General features: G+C 44.2%; 1 protein-coding gene across 1 annotated transcript in view; it reads right to left on the bottom strand.

The window, feature by feature from the left end:
- The window catches only part of PLXNC1 (plexin C1), a 147,619-nt gene that overhangs the window by 73,077 nt on the left and 47,660 nt on the right, over positions 1-26,882 (bottom strand). The window contains exons 5-9 of the mRNA XM_042992898.1: positions 14,799-14,913; positions 6,189-6,342; positions 2,614-2,701; positions 367-469; positions 124-225 (exon numbers count right to left, since the gene is read on the bottom strand). Of these exons, the coding sequence (XP_042848832.1) occupies positions 124-225; positions 367-469; positions 2,614-2,701; positions 6,189-6,342; positions 14,799-14,913 (562 nt within the window). The remainder of the gene's footprint in view (positions 1-123; positions 226-366; positions 470-2,613; positions 2,702-6,188; positions 6,343-14,798; positions 14,914-26,882) is intronic.

Below are 26,882 nucleotides of genomic sequence, written 5' to 3'. Positions count from 1 at the left end.
AGGGAATTTTTGTAGAAAGTCAAACAGGGAATTTTTAAAAGGAACCCAGAGCAGTGAGGAGTTGTTATTGTCATCTAAAGGGGATTTTTTTCCCCCATGATCAGCACAAAACTAGGGTCTGACCTGCAAGCCCGGGTTGGCTCTACTACTCCTATTCTCGGTGAATCTTCCTCCTCCCGCAGTCTTGGATGGTGCCCGTTTCTCAACAGCAACTTGACAGTGTTCCTGAAATGAAGAATATCCCCTCAACATCCAAGCAGTTGGGAAATTTAGAGTTTGAAACAAACACAAAAGACAGACTGGGACTGGGCGGTCACCAACACTTATTTCTGGTTCAACCTTGTAATACCAAAAATGGCACTTTACCTGGTTTGTCTTGTAATCAGATGGGTCACAAGCTGTGAAGGGGTGGATACACTTTCTCTCACTTTTACACCAAGCACAGTCAGTTCCAATACACGCTGGGCATCTGGCAACACGGAAAACCAACTTAATTCCAAATCTTTAGGAAAATGTTCATGCCCTAGAATTTCCCTCCGTGATGCAGGGTGCAAGCATTTAAAACAAGAAAGAAGAAAAAAAAAAAAATCCCTGGACAGAGTAGGATGAACCCAGGGGAGGGAGGACAGTCCTTTGAGGATAGAGCACCGACTTTGTGCCCTGCTCTGGGCAGCCCTCAGGGCTGATGGACTGTCATGACACCTTTGGGGGTGTTGCCATGGGAACCCGAAGCCAGGGTCACCTGCTGTGCTGGTGGATAACAGGAACCCACTGGCTCTGTTTCTGAATCCAGTTCTGCTATTTGTCTGCCCTCAGGTAAGTTTCCCCTCCGGAGACTCACCTTCCCCGCCCTGCCCTCACTCACTAGAGCTGTAACTAACACCCCCACTGCCTGGAAGGTGCGAGACCGAAAGTGTCACCCGGCAAGCGGAGGGAATGGGGTGCCAGTGTTTGCTTTTTAACCAAATGAAGGAAGAACTGTGTCTACTCATCAAATAACCTATCATGTGAGGATAACAGTAGAGGACTTGAAAAGCATGTTGTAGGAAAATCAGAGTTGAAGGAACAATAAAAACAGACTCTGAGGTTGGTCTGGAAACACAGCCATGGGAGGCCAGGGGAAGACTTGGCCTGGGACAGTGAGAGGGCCAGTGTAGGGAGAAGAGACACCATTCATATTTCACAGATTCTTCAAGAAATGTCAAAGCATTCGGAGCTTCTGACCTATAGAAACTGCAGACTCATGGGAGTGTTTATCCAGGCACCTAAGTGAGCTAGAAGCAGGCTTGTGATTTGCATTCCCATCGCGGCCCCTTAGGCGCAAGTATACTAAGTGTAATGTACTAAGTGTTGTACTAAAGGACCAGGTACTCAAGGAAAGGGCACACTCACCCTCTGGGGAGCTGTGGGTCTGAGGTCTGGTTCTTAATTACCTAACTGTGGGCCCCAGGGCAAGTCACTTCCTTCCGCCTGGCCTCTACACTGGGGATGGGGGACCCGCTTTACGTTTCAACTCTCTTTGAACTATACATTTTTTTTTTTGTTAACTCTCCCCCTCTTTTCCTATTTTCACAGACTTCTGAGGCTTTCTGTATCAAGTTTACGCCCCCCCGCCCCCGCTATATTCATTCAGTTTATTTGTTAGAAACAACTGAACTCAGCCCCTCTTTCAGAGTACCCCGGGTAAAGATGAGGTCCAGAGGCCCCTGTTTGGATAGCTGTAGAGTGGCCCTCCAACCCAGTTTTGAGTCTGAGTTCATTTTCCCCATGGCAACAGTGGTTCCCAGGCCAAAAGAAACATTCAATACCCACATAGTTGGTCAATCAAACCACTGAACGAGCTATAGAATCACTAATAACACGGCTTCCCGTTGTTTCCATGGGAACCTCCATCCCACCTTTCGACTGGAAAATCATGCATCTGAGAAACACATTTCCTCCCTGTCTTGTCTCTGCTTGAGAAGCAAGGAGTGAGGCGTGGCCCTAAATCAGGGGAGGTACACAGCCCAACAGGGCAAAAGGTGGCACAAAAAAGTGGGGGAACAGAGCTAACATGTTCTTTTTAATTTTAAATGTTTTATTTATTTTTGAGAGAGAGCGAGCGAGGGGGGAAGGGACAGAGATCATGACCCGACCGAAGTTAGATGCTCAATGGACTGAGCCACCCAGGTGCCCCAAACATGTTCTTTCGATGAAAGAGAGTTCATCTTGATCTTCTCCTTGATGATTTCCCTGGTCTCATGCTCACACCCTCTCCCCTGACTCAAATTCCCAAAGCCATTCGGCTCAGGGGGGAACATAGCACCCCTTCTGCTGTATTTTCTTCAGAGTGCCTGTCCGTCTGGGGAAAACGCATTTCCCTGTCGGTAGCAACACTTAAGCACAGTTGTTTGCTCCTTAGCTGCTGCACCTTACTTATTAGGGCTTGAACGAGCCGGCTTATTAGCTCAGGGGCCCTCCGATCTCCCCCTTCTATCTCCCATCAGGCCATGCTCCAAAAGGCACTTTAGAAAGTTCTACTCCGCAAAAGAATTCTTTCGGAAATGGAGGCGTAAAGCATATAAATAAATTAAAACCAATGAGAGAATACTTAAATTTCAAATAAAATCTTACTCTCTGAATGATGAGCAGTTGGTAAAGTTGAATCTTTTTGATAAATGCCAAGAACCGGAGGAGAACGTCATGTTGACAGCTAAAACATCTGGAGCAAAGGGGGAAAAAAAAATGTCAATTATGGTGGAGTCCTGCTATCGTCAAGCAAAGCTGTAAATGCAAAAAATAAATATTTTTGCCTCCTTTGCATAGAGGGTGGGGGGGTGCCAGCTGTTTGCTAACATTTCAATCAGTATGTGGTTCCTTCCCGTGGGCCATTCACGTCAGGCAGCCCAAGCGCACAGCACAAGCCTCCAAACAGACCCGGGCCCACCTTGTGTTCCAAGCCTCCCACGGATAATCACTAGGAAAAAGCCATTTTACAGCCCATTTACATCTCATACTCTCCCCGGGATCACTATCTCAGCTTGCAATTGGCCACAGCATAAGAATCAAACAAGTCACCAAGCAAGAACTGCCTAGAACACGATAACCAGAAACGTTAGAGAGCAAATCCTGTACCTTCAGCAAAATCCACGCTACCAACCTTTGCCTAACAAACCCTAAGCGTGGTTCCCAGGGGCTGGGATCCATGATCCGCTTGGAGTCAACTGTCACCAGATCAACCATCAGAGTTGTCTTATTTGCTTTTGGAAACGTACTCATTGGCTAGAACACCCTCAAAAGGATAGAGAAACAAGAAAGATAAAAACCGTGCTGAATCAGCATTAGAGAAACGTCCTATTTCCTGTAGGTCTTTAACTTACATATTCTATCCAAGGTGGTTCCCAAACCCAGCTGTGTATCAGAATCACTTGAGAAATTGATGAAAATAGAGATTCCAGAGCCACGCTTCTAGAGGTTCTGACGTAACACACCTGGGGAGCACCTGGGACTCTGTGGTTGGCAATGTTCCCCATGACATGATCGGTAGACAGCCAGGTTTGGGTACCGCAGCCTGGACAGCACCTCTCAAAGCCTACTGCACCCAAGCACAGCGCTCAGTGAGGTTCTCACTGTCCTCCATTTGGGGACAACATCGTCTTCCTTTTATGAGTTAATGTAGACCAAGGACGATACTTTAAAAATGAAGGCTTTCCTTGATAAAATAAGAAGTGGCCTAAGTTTGTTGGCATCCTTACTTTCCTTACTGAAATTTTATTAGCGTGTGATTCCCAAGGTCTGGGAAGATACTTCTCTACGGCAGTAAAATTCATGCTAAAAGCCAGGATGCCACATCGAATTCTGCTCACATTAAGTGATTACATGTGAAGTGTGATAACCCTCTGTTGTAAAGACAAGGAGGCTTGGAGGGTTGGCATGACCCCTCAGCAAGAGCATTTGCACAGCCACTTGTAAATGTTAGTAGAATGGACATATGGACAGTAAGCCTGAGAGACTCCCAGCGAAAATACGTTCCAGTGTTCAATGATGAACACCAGGAAAAGTTGTAATTTTCTTCGTGTCAGCTACGCACAAAACACTACTGGGAAATATCAGAAGGAAACTAATATATTTGATCTCTGCTCTGGTAGCATTTACAGTTATTCAGGAAGACATAGAATGAATTAGGTAAAAAAAAAAAAAACCCAACGATAGGACAGACAAGGAAACATCCCGTGAGAGTGGTCTGAGTTCCATGCAGCACCTGGCTACCAAGAAGGGGGTGGTGACTGTGGGGACCTCAGAGGGTGCCAGAAATACCCTGGATTGTTATGAAGGAGGTGACATTCCCTCCCATGTTTCAAAGCAGAAGGGCAATAGGATTTGATGAAAGGGGTGAGGGCAGAGACAGAGGTTTGGCAATGACCACTGACCGGCTGAGCGCAAGAGGTGGGAAGTGAGTTTGTTTGCCGGCTCAGAACATGCAAGGCCTTCAAAGAAAAGGGCAGGCAAAGGTCGAGTGCAACTGATGGAGGCCCTAAAAGCAACCAACTTAGCTTTACCAGGTGATCTCCGATACTTGGAAAGCAGATTTTACACATGAGCAAGAGCTGCATTTTAACGAGCAAAATTAACTAGAAGCGTATCACAAAGGCTGCACAGTGTAAACAAAGAAAAGTGGAGAATTGGAATCATTTTCCAAGCAATTCAATCCCAAACCAGCACCATGAGCCGACATTTGTAAGCTTGGGTCTCTGGTCTGGCACACTGAACTCCCTTTGGAGGGGTTGGGGATTAACTGAGTGACACCAGCTCTCCTCTCCACTGTGATGGTCACCCATTTTAGGAGACCTGCACCAATACTGTGACCTTACTTCTAGTGCTTCTTGCCCACAGGGATTCATGAATCCTCAGTGTGTCCACTTTAGCCCCCCACCATCTCTGGAATCTACCAATTTCTCTACACCCCCGCTTGACTCTGTGCCAGCCCTCACTGTCACCCTCACCCGGATCACTGCAACAGCTTTTCTTCTATCTGCTTTTTCAGAACCCTCTCCTTCCCTCCTCCAGCCATCCTCCACTTTGGCCATTCAACAAAAATTTATTGAGTATAAATGATTAATTTGTGCCAGACACTCTAAACCTTCTTTGCTATCCATTTTCTTTTAATTTTTTAAATGTTTTTTTTTGAGAGAGAGAGAGAGAGAGAGAGAGGGAGAGATCGATCGAGCACACAAGCAGGGGAGGGGCAGAGAGAGAGGGAGACAGAGAATCCCAAGCAGGCTCCGCACTCTGAGCACAGAGCCCAACACGGGGCTCAATCTCCCAAACCATAAGATCATAACCTGAGCCAAAATCAAGAGCTGGACACTTAACCAATTGAGCCATCCAGGCACCCTGGTATCCGTTTTCTATCACTCTGCTCTCTACCTCTCCCTACCCCATTTGCCCTAACCATATAGAGCCTCTTTTGGCTCCTCAAACAAACCCTTTTCTCTCTTTCTAACCATCACACTAGTTGGTCTCTGCCTGGAATACCCCTCCCCCTTTCCTTTGGCTCAACTCTACTCATCTTCCAGGAAGCTTTCCTTGTCCCCTCAGCGACCCTCCAGGTTCAGTTAGGTGCCCTTTTCCTGTGCTTCCCATGGTTCTGTACGTCCCCTGCATTTACACACCACACTGTGATGAGCCCTTTGTCTATCTTTACTCCAACAGGCTACAAATACTGTAAGGGCCACGTCTAACTTGTTTGGTCACTGTATCCCTGGCACCTAGCACAGTGCCTGGCGCACCGTAGATATTCAATAAATACTTCCTTTCTGCATGAATGCAATCATCTTAAGATGATAGAACATTGGTTGTTCTCTTTTCTCATCTCACCAAGGGCATTCCCAGCCTCTCAGATCTCTGAATTATCTGAACCATTTGGGTAGGGTCAGTCCAATGGTCTCCAGCTTCTCCACTCTCCTATCCAGCATGCCCTGCTCTGTCATTCTCCAGTCACACGTCAGAGTGGGATCCTGGAATCATGGGATGAGGTAGGGCAGAGGTGAGCAAAACCGAGGGGAGAGCAGGAGGTAAGCAGACAGCGAGTCCAAAGGGTGGGAATGTATAAATCCCCTGACATTCAACTTGCTTCCTGGGCAATCTGAACTCAGGAGGTTCTCTTGCCTTCCTCACTTTCAAACAAAAAAAGAGCAGAGTCCACTTACCTTTGTAGGTTGCTCTGGTGGGCATGTTGCAGGTACAGACCCTGCCCGGCGGACTTCTACCCTTGCAGAGCTCCCTGCCCGTGTCCAAGTTCTTCACCACGCACTTCCACTCCGACCGTCTCGGAGGGAGGCTTCCGACCACAGTCACTGTAGTCTGTGTGGGGAAGAAGATAATTCAGGAACCACGTCATTGTTCTTGCTCCCTCTCCATCCATCCTAGAGCTTCAAGTGAACTCGCCCTCTGACATGCCAGAGAAAGAGAATCTCTCAGCGGATATAAAGAAAGAGACGTTTTATCGACTATTTGATTTGCCCTTTAGTGAATCACATATTCATATTCTTGGACCACTTTTTGGCTCTGTGTATATTTTTCTTATCATTTTCAAGAGCTCTCTGTATAAGATATTAATCTTTATCTGTCTTATTTCTGACACATGTTTTCTCCTAATCTACTGTTTGTCTTGCAACTTGTATGTGTGGTATCTTTTACCCCACATGACATATTTTTATGTAATCAAAGCAGCATTTTTGTCTTGGTTATAAAGTTATTCTCAAATTTTAGCTTGTAGACAAATATGAAATTGTTTCCCCATCTTTGTTTTGTTTGTTAAACTTACATATGTAATCTATCTGGAATTTATTTTTGTATATAGTATGAGGTAAGGGTCCAAACTTTATTTTCATCCAGATGGTTAATCAGCTATGTCATAACCATTTACTTTAAAAAATACCCTCCTTTTCCCACTGAACTGAAATACCACTTTTGTCATATATTAAATTACCCTATGTCTGGAATCTATTTCTGAATTCTGCTCTGTTTCAACTATCTATTGATTTACTTCTATTACAATGTCAAGCTTTTACTACTGTGACTTTAAATATATTTAACATCAGAAAAGGCAAACCTTTACTTATTTAGCTTTAATTTCCCAATTTCCTTAGCATCTCCTAGACATTATTCTTCCACAGAAACTTTAAGATTATTTTATTCAAATGGGGTGAGGAGATTATGAGTTTAACTGGAATTGTACTAACTATATGCATCAATTTCGGGAGGTCTTATGTATTTGTGGTATTAAGTAGTCCCATCCAAACACACGATCTTCTGTTTTTTTAATTTGCTTCTGTTTGGTCCAGGGTTTACTTAAGAGAATATCTTGATTTCCCAGGGACTAAGTTACATTTTTCATTTCTTTATTTCTTCCTGGTAATGTTACTATAGTTAAAGAAGGTGATCTACGAAATCTACTTTTATTTTATTTTTAAAAAAAAATTTTTTAATGTTTATTTATTTTTGAGACAGAGAGAGACAGAGCATGAACAAGGGAGGGTCAGAGAGAGAGGGAGACAGAATCTGAAACAGGCTCCGGGCTCCGAGCTGTCAGCACAGAGCCCGACGCGGAGCTCGAACTCACGGAACGCGAGATCATGACCTGGGCTGAAGTCGGACGCTCAACCGACTGAGCCACCGAGGCGCCCCCGAAATCTACTTTTAACACTAAGGTTTTATTTGTGATCAAACATATGATTAAAGTTTTGGGGCGGGAGGCTGTGTGTGTGTGCACACAAATGGACACAAAAAGAAAATCTTGAAATTTCCCCTAAAGCAACTTTTTCCCAAATGAATTATCTAAAGAAACAAGGCAGCCAGTTCTCATGTTGAAACAGGAAAATCATCCCACCACAAGAAAGAAAATACTAATTACACGATGTGATAGAGGTGTTAATGTTATGGTGGTAATTATATGGCGATACATCAATGTATCAAACCAACCTGTTGTACACCTTAAACTTACACGATGTCATATGTGATTATATTTCAGTTAAAAAAAAAAAGAAAATGAAGGTCAGAAAAAAAAGGAAATTAAAGGAATTAATAGGCCAATGGTGGACCCCTTTTGCGTCAGGTGCAGGAAAGGGATCTGGTGGAAAGGTGAGCTAGCTAAGCATTAGGAAGACGGGAGCAGAGGAATTGGAAACCCTACTGCCTACCATGAAAAGCTACACTTCCGGACAGCCTGGGAGATGTCCATCTTCTGTTATACTTCTGACCTTCACCCAGACTTTCCGTACGGTCAGCTCAAACTCTGCTGTCTTGTCTTCAAATAAGCTTGCTATGTCTGTTTTAGTCCTGGGGTCACTGCCATCTTGCTATTTTCAAAACATTGTTTCTCAGCCATATAGTCTTGCTGGAGAAGGCAAGTTCTTATGAACCAGCTTCAACTGAACTAAAGTCCAACTACCTCTAGCAGACCTGAGCACGGGGACGAACCCCAATCCACTCCCACTAGCTCACCTGTAGCAAATGGCTGAGCTCTTATTCATGGTGCCTTCTTCAGCCCAGCATTTATATCCGCTCACACATCTTAGCATACGGTCACATCACCTACTATCCTGTATACATATAGGCCTTAAAATCATTTAATTGCTCAAACACTACAACAGAATCAGAAATTTTTTTGAAATCAGTTTCTCACCAGATTTAAAATTTCACATTTCCTTCCAGTTCTCATGTAGTTTTTAGGTAACAGTAATCATCGCCTTTATTTATTCCATATTTATCAAGCTCTTAACACGTGCTGAATGTTGCATGTGGTGTTGAATACTTTAGTGAACCCAACAGCTATAGTCCCTGCCCTCAAAGAGCTTATAGTCTAGCAGAACTGTGACATTTCAGAAACCAGAGGGCCACAGGGTATGAAGAGATCATCAACAGACGATAGAAGCCTGGACCCAGATGGTACAGTGGAGACGGAAACCAATGACCGATTCAAGATATCCTTTAGAAGTCGCGTGGGGCGGGACTGGAATTAGAGCATGTGGATAGGGAGGATTTTGGTTAGAAAAATGGAGGCAAGTACCCTGTACTGAAATGGAACACACAGAGGCAGGGGCAGACTTTGGGTGGAAAGTGTAAGCTTTCAATTTTGGATGTGTTTAGTTCAAGACACTTGTATAATGATGAAGAGGTGTGTCAAGTTAGATATGGGCCTGAAGCTCAGAGGAGCAATCTGGGCTAAAGATAAAGGAGACAAGAACATAGAGATGATATATAAAGCCATGGGAATGGATAAAATTATCTACAGACAATGTATAGAGCTAAAGACAGGAACAACCCAAATGGGGTCTGAACTCCAGTATTTAGAGTTAGGGAGAGAAGAAGCCAGCAAGGGAGGCTGAGGCATGGTCAGAGAGAAGGAAGAGAGCATGGATAGGGTATGCTGTGTGTGTGTGTGGGGGGGGGGGGGGGAGGGCAATGGAAGTGGGCATTTCAAGAACGCAGCCAACAGGCCAAGTAAGATGAGGACTTACAGCATCTACCGAATGGCTACAAGCAGTTCACTGGTGACCCCAGCAGGAACAGTCTCAGGGGAATATTGGGACAGAAGCCAGGTTGGAGTTGATCTTGAAAATAGCAAGTTTTTTCAAATGTAGTGAAAGAAGAGGATAGTCAGGGAGGTGAAGGTATTTTTGTGTGAGTGCGGGTTCCAGGCAAGTACAGAGAAATAGCTGATGCCTTGGCTTAATAAAGCCAACTTGGGAATCCTTACCAGGCGGACAGCTCCTTCTCCAGAAAAGCTGGATAAAGAGGGAAGGAAGACACAGAGTCAGATGAGACAGAAAGTTTGAATGTCAATTAGCTAGTAACGTCCATGGGGCCAGAGAGCTCACTGCATTCTAGCAACAAACCTTATTTTATTTAGGTCACTCCCCTTACTGCCAAAGAGATCGGTTCTTTCCAGGTTTCTCAGTCTACAAAAGCTACCGCAATGGCCTCTGCATTCTTTTGGTTTTCCTTCTTTCAAGTTACTTCTTCAGAATTTGAAGACTGGAATTTGTGCTTCAAGCAGAATGAATATACTTATGCCTTTGGAAACATCACAGCAAATTGCTCTCCAAAAAGGCTATGCTAATTGGCATGGCCAACACTAGGTGTTAGCATATCTTATCATTTTAATTTGTATTTATTTGATAACTAGTGAAGTTGAACATATTTCCTTAACTATGCCTAACTCCCTAAACCTCCTCTTGTGAGAATGTATGCTTCTTTCTGCCTACTTTTTTGGTGTCTTGGAGTTTGTTTGTTTTTTTTAACTTCTCCTAGCTTTAATATCTTACAATTAATATTTTGCCTATTGCAAATGTTTTCCTGAAGTGTGTGCATTAGTTATCTTTTTTATTGTATAGATTTTTTTTAAATGTCAAGTATATGAATATTTTTCTTTTGTTATTACATACTACATTGCTTCAGAGCTAAGAAAATTTTATTTCCAATTATCGGGTACTCCATTCTACTTTCTGGGTTTTTTTGTTTTGGCTTTTTATGTGGATTTCTTAGTTTAAATTTTACTTTTGTATTTAACGTAAAATGTGAATTATGTTTCCATATTTGAAGTCTATTATTTTAGTGCCTTTTGGGAAAAGTTCTTTTATTTCCTCTTATTTTATGATACCTGATCTTTACAATTTTTACATTTATTTCTGAGCTTTCTTGTCTATTCCTGGGATCTCCAGTCCTTTTTTTTTTAAAGATTTTTTTTTTTTAATTAGAGAGAGCGCACAAGAGCAGGGGGAAGGGGCGGGGGGGCGGGGGGGCGGGGAGAGATAGAGAAAGAGAGAGGGAGGGAGGGAGAATCTCAAGCAGGATCCACGCTCAGCACAGAGCCCAACATGGGTCTTGATCCCATGACCCTGGGATCATGACCTAAGCTGAAATCAAGAGTCGGACACTCAACCAACTGAGCCACCCAGGTGCCCCTGTATTCCTACTTTTAAACAGAATCATGGGTTGAGTTATTATTGCTATATATATGTTTATAATCATATGGAAATGGTCTAGCTTAAATAAATTTCTGTGTTTTCAAAATACATTTTGGATATTCTTGACCAGTTCATATTATTTCAGTTGACTTTTATATTACTTTTAAGAAAAAGTCTATTCAAATCTTCACTGGGATTACATGAAATCTAGAAACTAGGTTGAGGAAGAAATGACGTTTATGATAACTTCCTGCCCAGCAACATAGTATGTGTCTGGATATATTCAGGATGCTTGTCGTATCTTCCAAGAGAATGCTTTGTGTTTTTGTTTTATTTATGCTTATGTTTTTAATTGATGAAGTTAATCATGAGTTATCAATAGCCTTGATAGACCACTGTCCCACTATCTAATTATTATTAGAAAGAATTGCTTAGGGGGGTACCTGGGTGGCTCAGTTGGTTAAGTGCCTGACTCTTGATTTCAGCTCATGATCTCCTGGTTCGTGGGACTGAGCCCCACATCAGGCTCTGTGCTGACAGCGTGGAGCCTGCTTGGGATCCTCTCTCTTTCCCTCTCTCTCTCCCCCACTCATGAGCATACACACTCTCTCTCTCTCAAACTGAATAAAAAAAAAAAAACATTAAAAAAAAAAGAAATTGAGGCAAGCTGTTGCATAGCCCAAATTGCTATTTTTTGGTAGTTGTCTTTAACGTGTATCTCCTAGTAAAAGTGATTTTAAAATACAGGGTATATACCTCACTCTTTCAGTTGATGGCTGAGTATTTTGGTTGTTTTTAATGAATGAGATCTTTTATTAATGGACACTAACTCTTTTACCTCATGTACAGTAAAGTTATCGATAGTTGAATGTTTATCGAACATTTGGTACTTTTATTTTACTTTCGTTTGAATCATTTTAAAAGCTACTCTGTTTAGGTTTCAAAGCTACACAACCACGGAAGATGAGCACATGGTGATATTTTTTATCTGCTGCGGTCCCATAGTTATTTCTATTACTTGTTTCTTGTATTGCTGCACTAGACGCAACTTTGCACAGGATGCTGGTTTTACCAGTGACAGTGGAACTCCTTGTTTTCGTTCTGCTTTGTAAAAGAATGTTTCCAGTGTCTCTCCTTTAGGAATCCTGCTGCTGGTGGGAAATGCTTGCATGTCTATATATTTTCTGTTTTTATTAGTACAAGCTGTTTTTACTGAATGTTAAAATCCCTTTATAGGTATGCAAATAGTTTTACATAATGCAAAAATGGGATGTCATACGTGCTTGTGTTTGTGTATGTGAGAATTTCATTTTTTCCCCCCTACTTGTCTTGGCCTTCCCTCTCCACCACATCATCTGTCATGCCATCAGGAGAGCCCATGTTCACGACCTAGTAAGAATTCTTTTGTATTTTTCTCCATGCTCAAATAATCACATAGAGACATAAACATATATAGATTATGCTATATCAATAGCATATCATATATGCTATATACATCAATAGCATATATTGAGTTTGTGATCAATACAAGATCATGCTACACATACTTTTCTGCATCTTGCTGTTTTTGCTCAACAAAACCTCACGAAATCCCTCCAAGCCAACTGGAATTGCTCCAATTATTTCTTGTTAATGCCGATTCTGTAATGAGGATGAGGATATACAGTCTTCTAATTGTTTTGTGGAAAGAGATGATGCTTCTTGGAAGCAGGGGCTCTGCATTATATCGGGGTCTTTCTGTACTCAGAACGTTAGTAGAATGTTACAAAGGCATATGATGGGCAGCTAGCAAACACTCTTTGACTTGAGCTATGGACTGACGTCTCTGTAGATAAGGATCGGGGTATTATTTAAATTAACAAAGGTCTGGGACTTTCATGTAAGTCACAGATGACCGTGACGATAGGACATATTTTGAAATAATAGGACTAAGAGATGGCATCACACATCTTATCAACGTTATTAAAATAATCAGTCCAAAGTTGGTTTCAAAGACGAACTTTACTCAGATTACTAAATTCTTATCTCCTTTACCTTGAGAGTGATGGTAGCTGGAGAGCAAGGTAATGGTTGTGTGGGAAGGCTCTACAGGGATTTGGGTAAACCATAGTGGGACTCAGGGTAGAGAAGAAAGCACTAGTGGATGTTTGGGTGGTAAACGTTTTTTGTGATGTTCCAAACTAGGTAGAAATGGCGATTAAGTTATACCAGGGAACCCAAAGATAGGTAAGCAAATTATGCAAGCAGCATTTTTTATTTAATGAACAAGTTGCTTTCCCTTACTACATTTAGCTGAAGTATCACCCTTAAAATTTTCAAAATGATAAAAAAAAATCTTGGGTAATCCTTTTTTTTTTAAATGTGTATTTATTTTGAGAGAGACAGAGAGTATGCTTGTGTGAATGGGGTAGGGGTAGAGAGAGAGAGAGGGAAAGACAGAGTCCCAAGCAGGCTCTGTGCTACAGGGTGGAGCCCAACATAGGGCTCGATCTCACACCTGTGAGATCATGACCTGAGCCAAAATCAAGAGTCGGACACTTAACTGACAGAGCCACCCAGGCGCCCCAAATCTTGGGTGATCTTAGCCATTTATCAGAGTCCTGGGTATATTCAAAGATCATGGCATACATATGTATTTTTTATCATTCTCTATCAGCACCCAAGTTAGCTATTTTCCAGACTGCTAAGAGAAATAAAAATTTGACCACACCTATGCTGAGATGCCTAAGCATCTTTTTCACACAGTTTTTTCACTCTGACTCAGGGCTGGTGGAGGTTTGGATGAAGGCTTTCCAAGTTCTTTTTTCACTGCCCCCCACCCACCTGCTGGAAGACAACAGAAAGTGACAACAGCCAAATACCTTTAAATCTGTGAGTTCTGATCAGTTATGACTTGAAAGCTTTATTCTTTTATTATTTATCACTCATTAAATGCTCCGGCTCTCCTTTATTAAATGTTAAATCATCTTAAGTGGTATGGTTCTTGCTATTTGAAATGGCAAAGTGCACAGGAAAAGAGAAAGTGGCCCATTTCCTTGTTAATGTGGCATTCAAATAAAACAGAGTGAGCTCAACAGACAGGTCAACTGACTGCTGATGGGGATCCTGTACAATTATTCATAATACAAGAACTATAATTAGGGAGAAAATGTCTCCTTATAGCACCACTGAGATTACAAGGCAGGAATTCCATTTTCCCATAGGGTATGGATGGCTGTGAATCAGAAAATGCTTGAATATGCCCCTCATTGCTTCCTTTCTCTCATCCGGTGACAGGGCTGAAGAGCTGCCCATGGCAGTATGGCCATAACAAGAGCCCACTGGCTTTCCAGGGGACCCCACTTGCAATTTTCCCTGCCCATATTGGTTTCTTGCCCTCTCGAGCAATACCGCTCATATAGCCATGCACATAAGCTAGTTATCAGGAGGAGCCTGAGCAAATTAGGAAAAGGACCATAAAACAAAATTCTACACTTAAGCCACATTTAAGGAATCTTGTTGACCATGAACTGGAACTTTTTTCTTCTTCTTTTTGTTTCAATCAGTATATTTTTCTACTACAATGTTAGTCCATCTTTTCTTGAAATTCAGCTAATGAGGGTCATCTTCAGCTCTGCAAGCTGACAAACTCCATGAGGGCAGGCTCACGCTATGTCTTGTTCTCCGCTATTTCCCTAGCACCTTGCAGTGTGTATGGTATCTGCTGGGCCCTCAGTATTAGTTAACGAAACGAATGGGCTCCCTTACTTCGGCTTACTTAACACTAGTAGGTATTTCACACACAGAAGGAAGCGAGCATTAGTTGTACAAAGTGAGACAACAGAGACAAATGAGAGTCTTTCCTCTTACCTTATCTTCACTGCTTCGAAATAGGTTAATTTGAGGGCACTTTTTAGCTCCGGATGAAATATCCAGCCAGTTTTCATAGTTGTCTAAAGGTACACAATCTTCTTTGAAGGTACACCTATCAGAAGAAGCAAAAGGCAACAAAACAGCAACCCCACACATGCATTAGTTCAAAGTTTCTCATACTTGGTTTCAGTGCAGAACGCCAGGCTTTGTGGAGAGGACTATCGATTTCGAGTGAGAATAGGAACATGATGCTAAAACCATGAAAAGCAACAGGCCAACAGCAGAGCGTTTTTCCATCATGTCTATGAGCAGGGAACAACACATTGAAATGTAGACAACACGTTGAACTTAGACTCCCGAGGCACCTCTCACGATGACATCGCCAAATACATCCAAAGCATATCCTCTCGCGGATTCTAAAATTAAAGAGCTCCCTTCCAGAAAAACCTTGCAAAGCACAGCCCAAGAAGGGGTTTACAGATCATATAAATTTTAGGTTTGTGATTTGTTCCCAGAATATCAACCTACCGTGCAAATTTTTATTACAAAAATAATAAAGCTAGCTTGTGCTTTGTTGTATGATAATTAAATATAAATATTTCAAGGGCAGAGTCCTCCCAAGAATGTGATAAGCCATTCCATAACCATCTGCTACATGACATTTATTTAGACAGAAACCCAATTATATCAAAAGATATGGGTGCAACACTTTCCAGGGCCACTGTCTCAAGTCTGTCAGCTCACAGGATGCCCCAGATAAATCTTAAGCTGTAGCCAGGGCCAACTCCTTTGATATACATGACCAAGAGCTGAGGGGTGAGACCGGTCCTTCGCTCGATGTCTCAGTCACTCTAGGTCATGCTAACTTGGGAACTCCTATCTCACCAGAAGGGCCGCCAACCAGACGAAAAGAATGAACACCAAGTGTCATGTTAGTCTCGAAGGTGCTGAATTCCACAAACATTCCACTGAATACCATCCAGGCAAGACTAAGACATCTCTGTTATCTAAGCCTCCCCAAGGCCTCAGGTTAAAATGAAGGGACAGGGGAGAACCAGTGTCAGTAAGTTTGAAAAGAAATGGAAAATTCATGAATCATGAGATCGAAAAGCAACCAAATGATAACCACATTCATCTGTGGGGAGTCCCTGAAAGGACCGGAGTGCAGTGGGGTGTGGTCCCCCAAAAGGTATGTGACTTCACAAGCATTTCAATTCTCCTTCTTCCTCTTCTCTCCTTTTTTAATTCGTAAGAATTTAGGCCCCACGGTTTCGTCTTTGAGCTCTGCGCTAATTTGAATATGACAAAAATAGAACAGGAAGCCAGCGAGTTTCATTAAACATCATCCTCAAGCACAATGCTTTGAGCAAGCATTGGGGAACCCTGTTTGCTAAGAGCCCATCGGTGTCCAAGCTCCCCTACATCCGTGGCAGTTCCTTCTCCAACACCCTGACCGTGGGGATTTTCAACAGCGGTTCTCCTCAGCTATAAATTTATCCGACCCTTGATGGCTAGCTCGTCCGTCACGGACATTAAGTTCAAATTCAACGGCCTGTCGGTGTCACGGGGCGTTTGCCACAGAGGGACAAGTATGGCTGGACTGAAAAACAGAATGATGAGGCTGGTTTCTCTATTTTGTATTTGAGAGAGATTAGGACTGCCAAAAACTACGTGCCTCTCAGGGGCACTCCAGTTTGTATTAGGCGCTTCCTCTGTCTCTAAGAACAACAAAAACAAAAACAAAAACAAAAAGCCAGTTCTAGAGAGACCGGAGTACAAATATTGTCGTAGGCTCTTAATGCTGCCTGGAAGTCAAGGCCCAAGGCTGCCAAAAAAACAAGTGTAAAATATTTCATACAAATAGTGCTGCGATTTGCCAATTTGTAGGCACAACACAGTGGTGCCACTGAGTTATCACTCCCTTTGCTGAACTCCTATAGCGTTTCTTGTCGGAGCCACACATTTTGGTATTTAATCATATGTTGTGTTGAATTACGACTTAACTGTTTCATATGCCGGTGTCATTTCTCCCCATGTCAGCTCTAAGCTCCTCAAAGGAAGGGAGAACGTTTTTAATGTTTCTTCAGCAAATCCCTCAGTGTCTGTCAGCATGATATGCAAATACTGGGCTTCAATAAATATTTTTGAATGGGTGGATGAAATATGAAATCTCTATAGGTTCTTTCTGGTGATTTTTCTTTCTCAAGTTCTCTTACAATTTAGGTCTGACTCCTACTTACCATAAACAGATTATTTTTAATGTAAGCTAAAAGTTCAAGTCCGGGGCCAGGGAGGGAGAAAATTAAGAGTTGAGGTTTTATCTTTTGGAAGCTGATCGGTTTATCTTTTGGGAAAAAAAAGAAAAAAAGAAAAAAATATATAATGAACCTCTTCCTTCCTATTTTGTGTAAGGTAGGAACAAAATCCAACCATGTTAAGCAACTCAACATGAATTTCTTATTTTTAAGACACCTCTGAAATTTCGAAGCTCCCGTTTCTTGCTTAACAGTAAAAATAAATAAATATATAAAATAAAAAAATAAGACAGCAAACCGTGACACTAAGAATTCACAACCAGATGGTCAACCAACAACAGTATCTTATTACTTCTCCAATATTGCAGATGATAAAATCTTCATGACAGCACATTACCCACGCATTCGAATTTCTTAAGGAGGGGGAGCAGATCCTGGGGCCCCCACGTTTTAGTGAAACAAAACCAGGTGTTTTGAAATTATCCCTTTTGAAAGCTGTCATTCTTACTCCTGTGTATCACCAAAGCAACGGTCAGGCGCGTAGACACGTAAGCCTTTGCCCAGATGGAATTAAAATCTCGTGGTGGGGCACAACTCTTGGTGAGGCTGACCCTCACGAGGTGCTCTCAGGTAGGCTGATCTCATAAGTGGCTTCATTTCAATTTCTTCAGGCCACAGATCAGAGGCAAATTGGATTCGGATTATAATGAGCACATTCTGGAGAAACGGGCAAGCGATGTATTTGCTTCCCTTACTCTGTGTTATTGCTGCTGCCCCTCCCTCTACGGGGGAGGGTCCACCCAAAAGTCCTAAGATTCCCAATCACTATTTTCTTTTTCTCGTCCTTATTTCTAGCTACATCTCATGCCCACACGATAAGGCCACTATGCAGACACTAGCCTATTTGCCAATCAGGGAATAGAAGCTGCTCAGATGCAAAGAAAAGACTGTCTGTAGAAACAAAACAAAGCAAAAGCCAAACCAGAAAGTTAATTAAAAAAATTTTTTTTCCTTAGGTGAAAAACACTGTATGTGGAAATCCTTTAGGGAAAAAGAATAGTTAAAAAGGCCCGTTCTTATTAGTTTGCTATGAAATCTGCTGTAAAGCTTAACCTATTCAAAATAATAAGAGTTTGATAATGCTCACTCAACTCTATGAGTACATGGGCCACCCCTCCCCCACCCCCAACTCATTATAAAGTATGCTCAAAACCTATCCAGGCCTCCACTCTTTTTTTTTTTTTTTTATGTTTATTTATTTATTTGAGAGAGAAAGAGCAAGTGCGTAGGAAGGGCAGAGAGACAAGGAAAGAGAGAATCCCAGGCTCTGGGCTAACAGTGCAGACAGAGCCCAACATGGGGCTCGAACTACGAGATCACAACTTGAGCCGAAATCAAGAGTCTGACGCTTAACTGACTGAGCCACCCAGGCGCCCCTAGGCTTCAAATCTTGAACAGAAAGGTTCCAGATACTTGTTTCTAAGTTTGCTGTTTGGAATTCAGAAAGTATTTTCATAGTATGGGTTTGCTTCCTGAACTCCTGGAAATCTTTCTAAACCCAAATATCCCAGAATAACTACCCCAGGCACCTGCAAGGAGGGAGCACTGCTCTGACCAGGCCCTGGACCGAGTGCTACAAGCAGTACTCCCCCTTCGTCCTCACAGCCACCTCATTCTACAGGGGTGACACAGAGGCTCAGAGAAGTGCAAAAACATGCCAACATCATACAGCCACAAGCGACACGAGTCTGCCTCCAGAGCCACCCACTTGGCCACTCTGTTGCACGGCCTCCTAGGAATCCTGACAACCACTTAGTAAGGTGTGAAAGGGTAAAGATATTCAGAGATCCCCCTGGCTTCCTGGGGCCTCAACAGTGGTTGGGGGCTGGGGCTGTGCCAGGTCAGGATGAGCCCCCCAGGATCAAAGATTAAAGAAGGTCAGACAGAGTCTCTAGGTTGAGAGGACATCAAGGACTGGGTGGGGAAGCGGGGGGGGGGATTCTGCGACTCCTCTGATTTGCATCTGTCACTAGCCCTGAATACAAAACATCCATCTACAGGTTAAAATCCCAGGAGGCCCCCATTTTACAAATCTACTTTGCCCCCCAAATCGGCTCGCTACCCATCTGTTTGTCATGTGGAATGCACATTTCCCCTCCCTGTAGAAATAATGTTATAAACAGTGATTAGGTCTCCAGGTTAGCCCACAAAACCTATTTATCCGTAATGTAACCTTCGATGCTATATATTTGCAATAAAGTGTAGCCGGAAACAATGAGATTGCAGCCATTTGCATTATATAGCAGTTTTTCTTCTACTTTACTTGTGTTTCTGCTCAGCTGGTAGTCTGGGAACAGTGCCCAGCTGGATCGACTTTTACATTTATTACTACAGTATTATATTTATACAGCATTTCTGTTTTTTTTTTTAATGGGTATGATTTAAATTATTAAATTGTTTTCATGCCAACAGAATGCATAGGGAGACCTACCTCTGAAAAGGAGCTGAAGTTTCCAGGCAGGTGAAAGGCCCCTGGGCTGGGCTGGGCTGGGGGACCCTGGAATCTGACTCTATTAGGCCAGAATCTCTCCCTCTCTCTCTTTTTTCTCTTGGTCAGTGAGAGTTTATTGGTCCTTAGCATGACATCTCAGTTACCAAGATAAAGTCACATACACGACTGCAGGTAAAAACACGTAAAATAATATAAAAATATATTGAAAGCTCCTTTTATGTGTGTCCTGAATTAAGTGGTATAACAAACGCTATCATAAGCAGAGAGCTTCAATCACACAACTCAGTCTCACTGAAGTTACAGGAGTGTTTGTAAATACGAGTTTTAAAATCTAAGTTACAAACATGTAAGCACTGAAAGACTAGTATAAAAGTGACATGTGGCATCTAAGTGAGCTCTCCTGTCATTTGTAGTTGACAGCCTGGGACAATGAGGGAGCCTTGCCTCACCTACTTTTTGAGGTACGACTATCCAACTAGGTCAGCAACATGCTGGAATATTTAATGGTCTTTGAGTTGACTTTTCCCTTTTGCGAAGCCCAAAGAGCAACCCAGAGCTTATTACTGTGCAAAAATTCTCCAAACTCCTAATAGAATTTAGGAGGGAACTTTTTCTTGTGACCCGCAGTGTCCTGGCCCAGTGTCCTGGCCTCAAGCCAGCGAGTCCCCAGGGCTCAGATGGGGCTGACTGCCAGCAGCCCCTTCCTAGGGTGATCCTTTTGCTCCAATTTGTGCCTCCTCCTTCTGATAAAAAAAAAAAAAATCTCGTATCAAAAGGTAAAATAACCCATCGCTTCAGAGACCTCACTATGATCACACTCACTCCGGGTGATATAAAACTGAAGCCACTAATAGGAAAGTTGGCAAAAAGCATGTGAGCCCTGGAGGACTTCTGCCCGCCCCTAAGAAAAATCCTACTACACCTGATGTCCCTGCCGGGCCCCTGGCGTCCACTCCTAAGGTCAAAATCGGCAACACAGTGCCATGGCCCTTCCTCCCGAGACAGCCTAAGACCCTGTCCTTCCACCTGTAGCCCTCAGAGGAATCAAGTGGATCTTCAATTTCACAGTCAGACCCCTAAGGCGCTCGGCAGGTTCCAGAAGGGGTGGTGCGGGGGAGCAGGCATCCTCCCTGCCTCAGTCCTCAAAGAGCCCACTTACTCAACCTTGAAATAGAAACTCTGAACTCAGAAACGTAACTTCTACTTCCTGCCACTCGGATTTCATCAGCATCCCCTAATCTAATTGTTCACCAAGAGCAGACAGTCCCTGAAGGAAACTGATAACTAAGTATCAGGTCATTGGCTGGAATGTGGGGTTGGTGTGACCTATTCCAAAGATTCTATACTGATATGATATCAGAAAACTTTTAACAAGGAAACAAATCCAGCCTCTCAGGGAACGGAAGGCTGTGTCCACATGGGGGGAAGGTTTTGCCAGGAGAGCATCCCAAGGTCTTCTGCTAAGTGATTTGAAACAGATGTCTGCATTTTTAGGAAAGGCACAGAGGAGGACCCAGGTGGTCCCCAGGGTTGGGGGGCTTTTATGGACACTGTCAGTCCGCGAGATGAAGAAACCAAACTCGACTGAATAGAAGAGAGTAGGATGTCACTGTGGCAAAACTACACTCCGAATTCAAGGCCTCCAGAGTCAGGAAAAGGGAATGTCAAATGCAAGATCAAAATAACTTGCCGGGGAAGCTGAAAAATTGGATCTTCATCACTGGAGCTGAAAGGCAACCTACATGATAAAATTATGCTAATAACAGAGACAATTTAGAAGATTTAAAAAAAAAAAAAGAAAACATCTAATATTCCAGGCCACGTTCTTTCACATGATTTGATTCATTGTTTCTTCGTAACAAACCTATGAAGAACAGAATTGTCCCTGCTTTACAGATGGGGGAAACTGAGGTGCAGAAGGCACCATATTGCTTTCCCAAGGTCAAAGAGTTAGCACGTGGAGGGGCTGAGATACAAAAACCAGGCAGTGTAGCTTCCCATGTCCATGGTCTCATCTATGAGCCTATATGGCCTCCTACAAAAGCTAACACTGAGCCCTTCCCACCAGAGCAGGGCCAGGCACTGCTCTGAGGGCTTTCTGGAAATCAACTCATTGATCCTGACAACCACCTCAGGAAGTAGGTATTATCTGCTCCACGTCAAGCATGAGGAAACTGCCGTGCAGAGAGGTCAGGTGGTGCAGTATGGGTCTCAGCAGTCCTCTTACTCCTGTGCCAAATTCCTCAGGGATTCCAAAGGCTTCCCAGGATAGCAACATCGTAAGTGCCAAGATAAAACTAAACAGGTTCTCCCAGAGTAGGGCCATATAGGAAAATACAGGTTTTATTCACTTCTTGGCATTTTTCAAAATGTGTTCTTTGGGTTGTTTTGGGTGTTCGTGTTGAAGTAGGGTTCTATGGTTACGAGGTTTGGGAGACACTGGTCAAAAAAAATTTTTTTAAACTAATTTCTCTGCTGCAGGACTTCTCAGAGCCTTGAATATGCTGGTGTACTTTGTAACTTTCCAAGGCAGGAATGAATGATCTTCCAGCTTTTTAGAAGTTCTAGTATGCACGCCAGGAAATACTGCCCAATCTTGGTTAATGAGCAGTAAATCAAATAGTGGAAAAAGTAGAAAACCCTGGGCCTTTCTTGGCTTTTTTCTCAACTCTCATACTCGGTTGATCATGACCTATTACTTCTCAGCATCCGTCTAGGCTATCTCCCACGTTCCACCCTCATCCATCACCTCTCACCTGGGTTCCTGCCTTCCCACCTCCAGTGCCTCCAGCCAGCCTCTACACGGGCATCTAGGTTATTCTCAAACACAGAGTGATCATAGTACTTCCTACTTAAAAACTTTCAATGGCGCCCTTTTGCCTACATTAAACTCCTCCACCTATGTGTCTTTTATGACGAGGAGCCTAGAACACATGTTTCCATGTCCAAGTCTATAACCTGACCCTAGCATCTAGCCCCTGCGTTCCTCTCCAAACTCATCCCTAGGCAACTGTGGATTGGTGAGTCTGTCTGTTTGATTAACACATGCGGTGCTAACATGCCTGCCTCTTCCTATCATATGCTGTTCCCATGGTCCAGAGTGCCCTTTGGCCTAGAATATACTTGGTGCAATTATGTTCCTTGTTCAAGGCTAGTTCAATGGGACTTTCCCCATGATTGCTTGCCCAACCTCTAGGCAGAGCAGTCGCTCCTTCCTCTGTGTTCCTGTGGCACCTTACATAGGCTCCAGGTGTATACAGCACATAGCATTGGTGGCTGATTGCCTCTCTCTCCCACCAGACTGTAGGTCACCGAGGGAAAGGCCCAGCTCATTCACCTTGGCGCCTCGGTCTAGTACCATATTTCGCATCCACACCACAAATATTTACTGAGGGCCCCCCAGACACCAAACACCACAGTAGGTGCTACAAACACATCACTGCATAAGCCGGTTAAAGTACCCCTGTTAACGAGCTTATGTTCCAGTGGGGCACACAGACATAAACCAGATAAGCAAACCCTAATTTAAAATAATTTAAAATTCAGGTAAGTCTTCTGCAGAAACCAAAAAAAGGAGCACAGAGGAACTACTTTAGATCGACCGGTCAAGAAAGATGGCATTTCAGCTCGGAGTTCGAGGATGAAAACCATCCAGCCATATCAGGAAGGATGGGAACAGCATTCCAGGCACAAGGAACAGCACATGCCAGGACCCTGAGTTCACACAGACCTTGGTCTCTGCAAGGAACTGATTAAACACCAGACCGGCTAGTAATCAAAGGGGAGAGTGATTCTGCCAATTACAAGCCAGTGACCTCGGGCAAGTGACGGGCCCTCTGTGTCTCAGGCTGTCCATCTGCAGATACACAGATGATAACAGGTTCTATCTACCTCATGGAGTTGTTACAACAATGCCTCGGCAAATATTAGTAGCTGTTGGTATATTTATCACTTGGGCAAATGAAACAGACTGTAGGCAAAAATTTGGAGGACATAAGGTAAACAAACAGAAGGGACCGGGGCAGTAAAGCTACCCAGACTGCCCGCTGGCATTGCCCACATACAGCAGGTCAACACTCAGCACACCTTTCCTACGTAAGGAGGCAGACAAAGTTCAAGGCTTCTTGGAAGATTCTTAATCACAATGCTCCTTCCCCCCAATACGAAGGGGCTCCTTGGGGTCTCTCCATGCCATGAGCCCTGGCTGTGAGCACTTTCCACAGTGGACGGATGGCTTTTGGTCAGTGTGCGCAGCCCGCCCTAACCGTGAGCTTCTCTGGGGGCAGAACCTCATTCATCTCTGTTTCCCCCAAGGGCCTAGTCCAGAGCCTGACCCACAGCTGGTATTCAACAAGCACTGGCTGAGTTGGATTAAGAATTCAGTTTTCAAGTGACTAAAATTCTTGACTATGTCTCCATGATACCAGCATAAGGTGTTTCATTGATTTTTGTTCGCTGGGCTGGCCTGTTAACTGGCATGGTGGAAAACCAGCCTTTGTCTTGAAACTTGGAGCTGTTTAGCGCACATAAAACACATTTGCAGCCTGAAACACTCACACAAAAGGGATTTGTAGCCTTCACCCCATGTGGTTCTTTTGTAGGTGATGAGCGTACTAAAGTTGGTGTTTTTATTCCCAAGCGCAAACCATGAGCTGAAGAATTTAAGGAGGTATTTTTAAAATATGTAACGTGGAAGTAAAAATAGGAAACCGACGGATGCCTCTTGAGTCAAGGAGCTCTGGGTTCAAAGCTACTTGTCCACACATTCCCGGTGCAGCTGGGGGCACATTCCTCTCCCTCTCTGGGCTTCAATGTCCCCGCCAGTAAGCAGGTGGCAACGCTAACAACCCCATCTCCCTGAGGCCAATACCGAATGCCATGCTCCCTTCTCTATGCAGCAGAACATAAGCGCCCAAGCTTTACAGAACGTTACAAAAGCAAAAACGTGAAAGATGGCCTGGAAGCTTCCAGCGAAGATCGGAACGGTGTGTCTGAAGGTGGAGGAGTTGCTGGGAACAGGACATGTACTAGGTCACAAAGACAAGTGAAAACATTTGAGGAATGTTTAAAAGCCAATCAATACATACTTATGAAAGTGCCTGCTGCCTGAGATAAGGTCATTTCCAAAAAAAAAAAAAAAAAAAAATCTCTTCCATTAAAACATGTATTTACTAAAAGGGGCGTTCCTTAATGGTACTTGTTCCAAGACAGAGAGCATCAATTAAAGAGACGGTGCGGGTAACGGTTTGGAGGCTGAGCTCTGACGACCTCAGCGGCCAGCCCTTTCCAAGCAAAACCGGCTTCCGAGTCAGGTGAACGCTCTCCCTGCGTTGACCTCTGTCAACTGTCGGGGTAGCAAGAGCTGCGCCCCTTAATGACTTCATCCCCTCTCCACCTTCTGCTTTGAAAGGAGTAGGATCTGCGCACAGCTCCTCCCAGTTGACAAAGCTGATGAAGAACCCGGCGGGGGTGGGGGTTCTGCACCACTGGAAGGGCCCCCCGATCCCTTTCAGCATCCTCCGTAACCCAGATGCCTGGGCTGGGCGTCTGCCAGGGGAATTCAGTGACGCCCCGAGATCCGAAGCACATATTCCCCTTTGTCCTACGTGCTCCTACACAATTAGTCGGCACAATGGGGTCCTCACACAAGAAGGAAGGGCCACCCCCAAATCCCATCATTATCCTTAACGCTGTCATTAGAGCCTCACTGGACCATAAAGGAGTGTCACTGCACAGTGACACATCCCGGATCGGAAGGAAAGGAGGAACGAATCAAGAATTACAACAAACTTCGGTCTCAGACTGTTTTCCTGGCCACTCAGCTAGGTGTGGCCGTAACCCCTGATGGGGGGTGGGGGGGAACATCTCCAAAGCTGAATGGGCTCCTCAGGTCTTGGCTGAGACCCTCCGTCTCGGTGAGGGCTTCTGGAGCCGCTCCGTCCCGTTCAGACTGCAACTTGTTCCGCCCCAAGCCAGCGCTTCCCTCCCCTGTCCTCTGCTGGATTTGTCTTCATAACATTGCTCACCATCTGACATGCTAGTTCCTTATTTATTTTTACACTGTCCCTCTTCCCTCATGCAGGGAGTTGAACAACATTCCCTCAAAATTCAGGTCCACCCAGAACCGCAGGAGGTGACCTTATTTGGGAATAGGGTCTGTGCAGACGTAATTAAAGGATCTCAAGAGTAAATCCTCCCGGGTTTCAGGAATCCAGTGACCGCTGTCTCGAAGAGAAAGGAGAGGGAGATTTGGACACACAAAGAGGAAAAACCCACATAAGTGAGAGGCGGGGATTGCATTTCTGCTGCCACAGGCCCTGAAACACCAGAAGCCCCCGGCAGCTGGGAGAGGAGAGGGACCACTTTCCCCTAGGGCCTTCAGAGGGAACATGGCTCTGTGGACACCTCCATTTTGGATTTCTAGCTTCCAGAAGGGTGAGAGATAAGTTTCTGTTGTTTTAGGCCGCTGATCGTGTGGTCATTGGGTAAGGCAGCAGGAATCGAACACCCTGTTAGAAGGACCTCCCCGAGGGCAAAGGTTTAGGGCGCTGTCGTTCACTGCTGGAGAATCCTAGTGCTTAGAACAGTACCTGACACATACTAGGTGCTCAATAAATACCCATTAAATGAAAGCACGGACGCTTACACTTTCAAGGTGGAAGGGTTTCTACATGTCAGGTTGGCTCCCATGGTCCTTGTTGGGCATAGCCAGTCATCCATGAAGGGTCCATTTGGACCAGGCTCTTCCCTCTCCTCCCACAGCCACAGGGGGTAATGTCTCTTCCTCGTTCCTCTTCCCTTTCCCTACAGTGGGAGGTGAGGGTACCAGCTTGTACAACCTGCAGCAGGCAGAGTAACAGCCCCCAAAGATACCCATGGCTCAGTCTCTGGGACATGTGAAAATGTCCCCTCACACAGCTAAAAGGGCTTTGCAGATGGGATTAGGGATCTCAAGAGGGGGGGAATTATCTTGGATTACCTGTGTGGGCCCAAAGTAATCACAAGGGGATCAAGAGAAGGCAGGAGGGTCAGGGTGAGAGAAAGGGACGTGACGAGGGAAACAGAGCCAGAGAGATGAGAAGATGCTACTTTGAAGACGCAGCCAGGAGCCAAGGCAGGAAGGAAGGCTGCCTCCGGGAGCCAGGGAAGACAAGGAAAAGGCTCCTCCCTACAGCCTCCAGGGGGAACACAGCCCTTCCACACATCGGTGTGAGCCCCGGGAAACCCAGAGCAGACTTCTGACCTCCAGAGCTGTCAGAACGGTTCCAAGCCACCCGGGTTGTGACCATTTGTCACGGCAGCAGTAGGAAGTGA

This window comes from Panthera tigris, chromosome B4 (assembly GCF_018350195.1).
Source record: "Panthera tigris isolate Pti1 chromosome B4, P.tigris_Pti1_mat1.1, whole genome shotgun sequence".
NCBI classification, from domain to species: Eukaryota; Metazoa; Chordata; class Mammalia; order Carnivora; family Felidae; genus Panthera; species Panthera tigris.
This window is presented reverse-complemented; position numbering and strand designations above follow the sequence as displayed.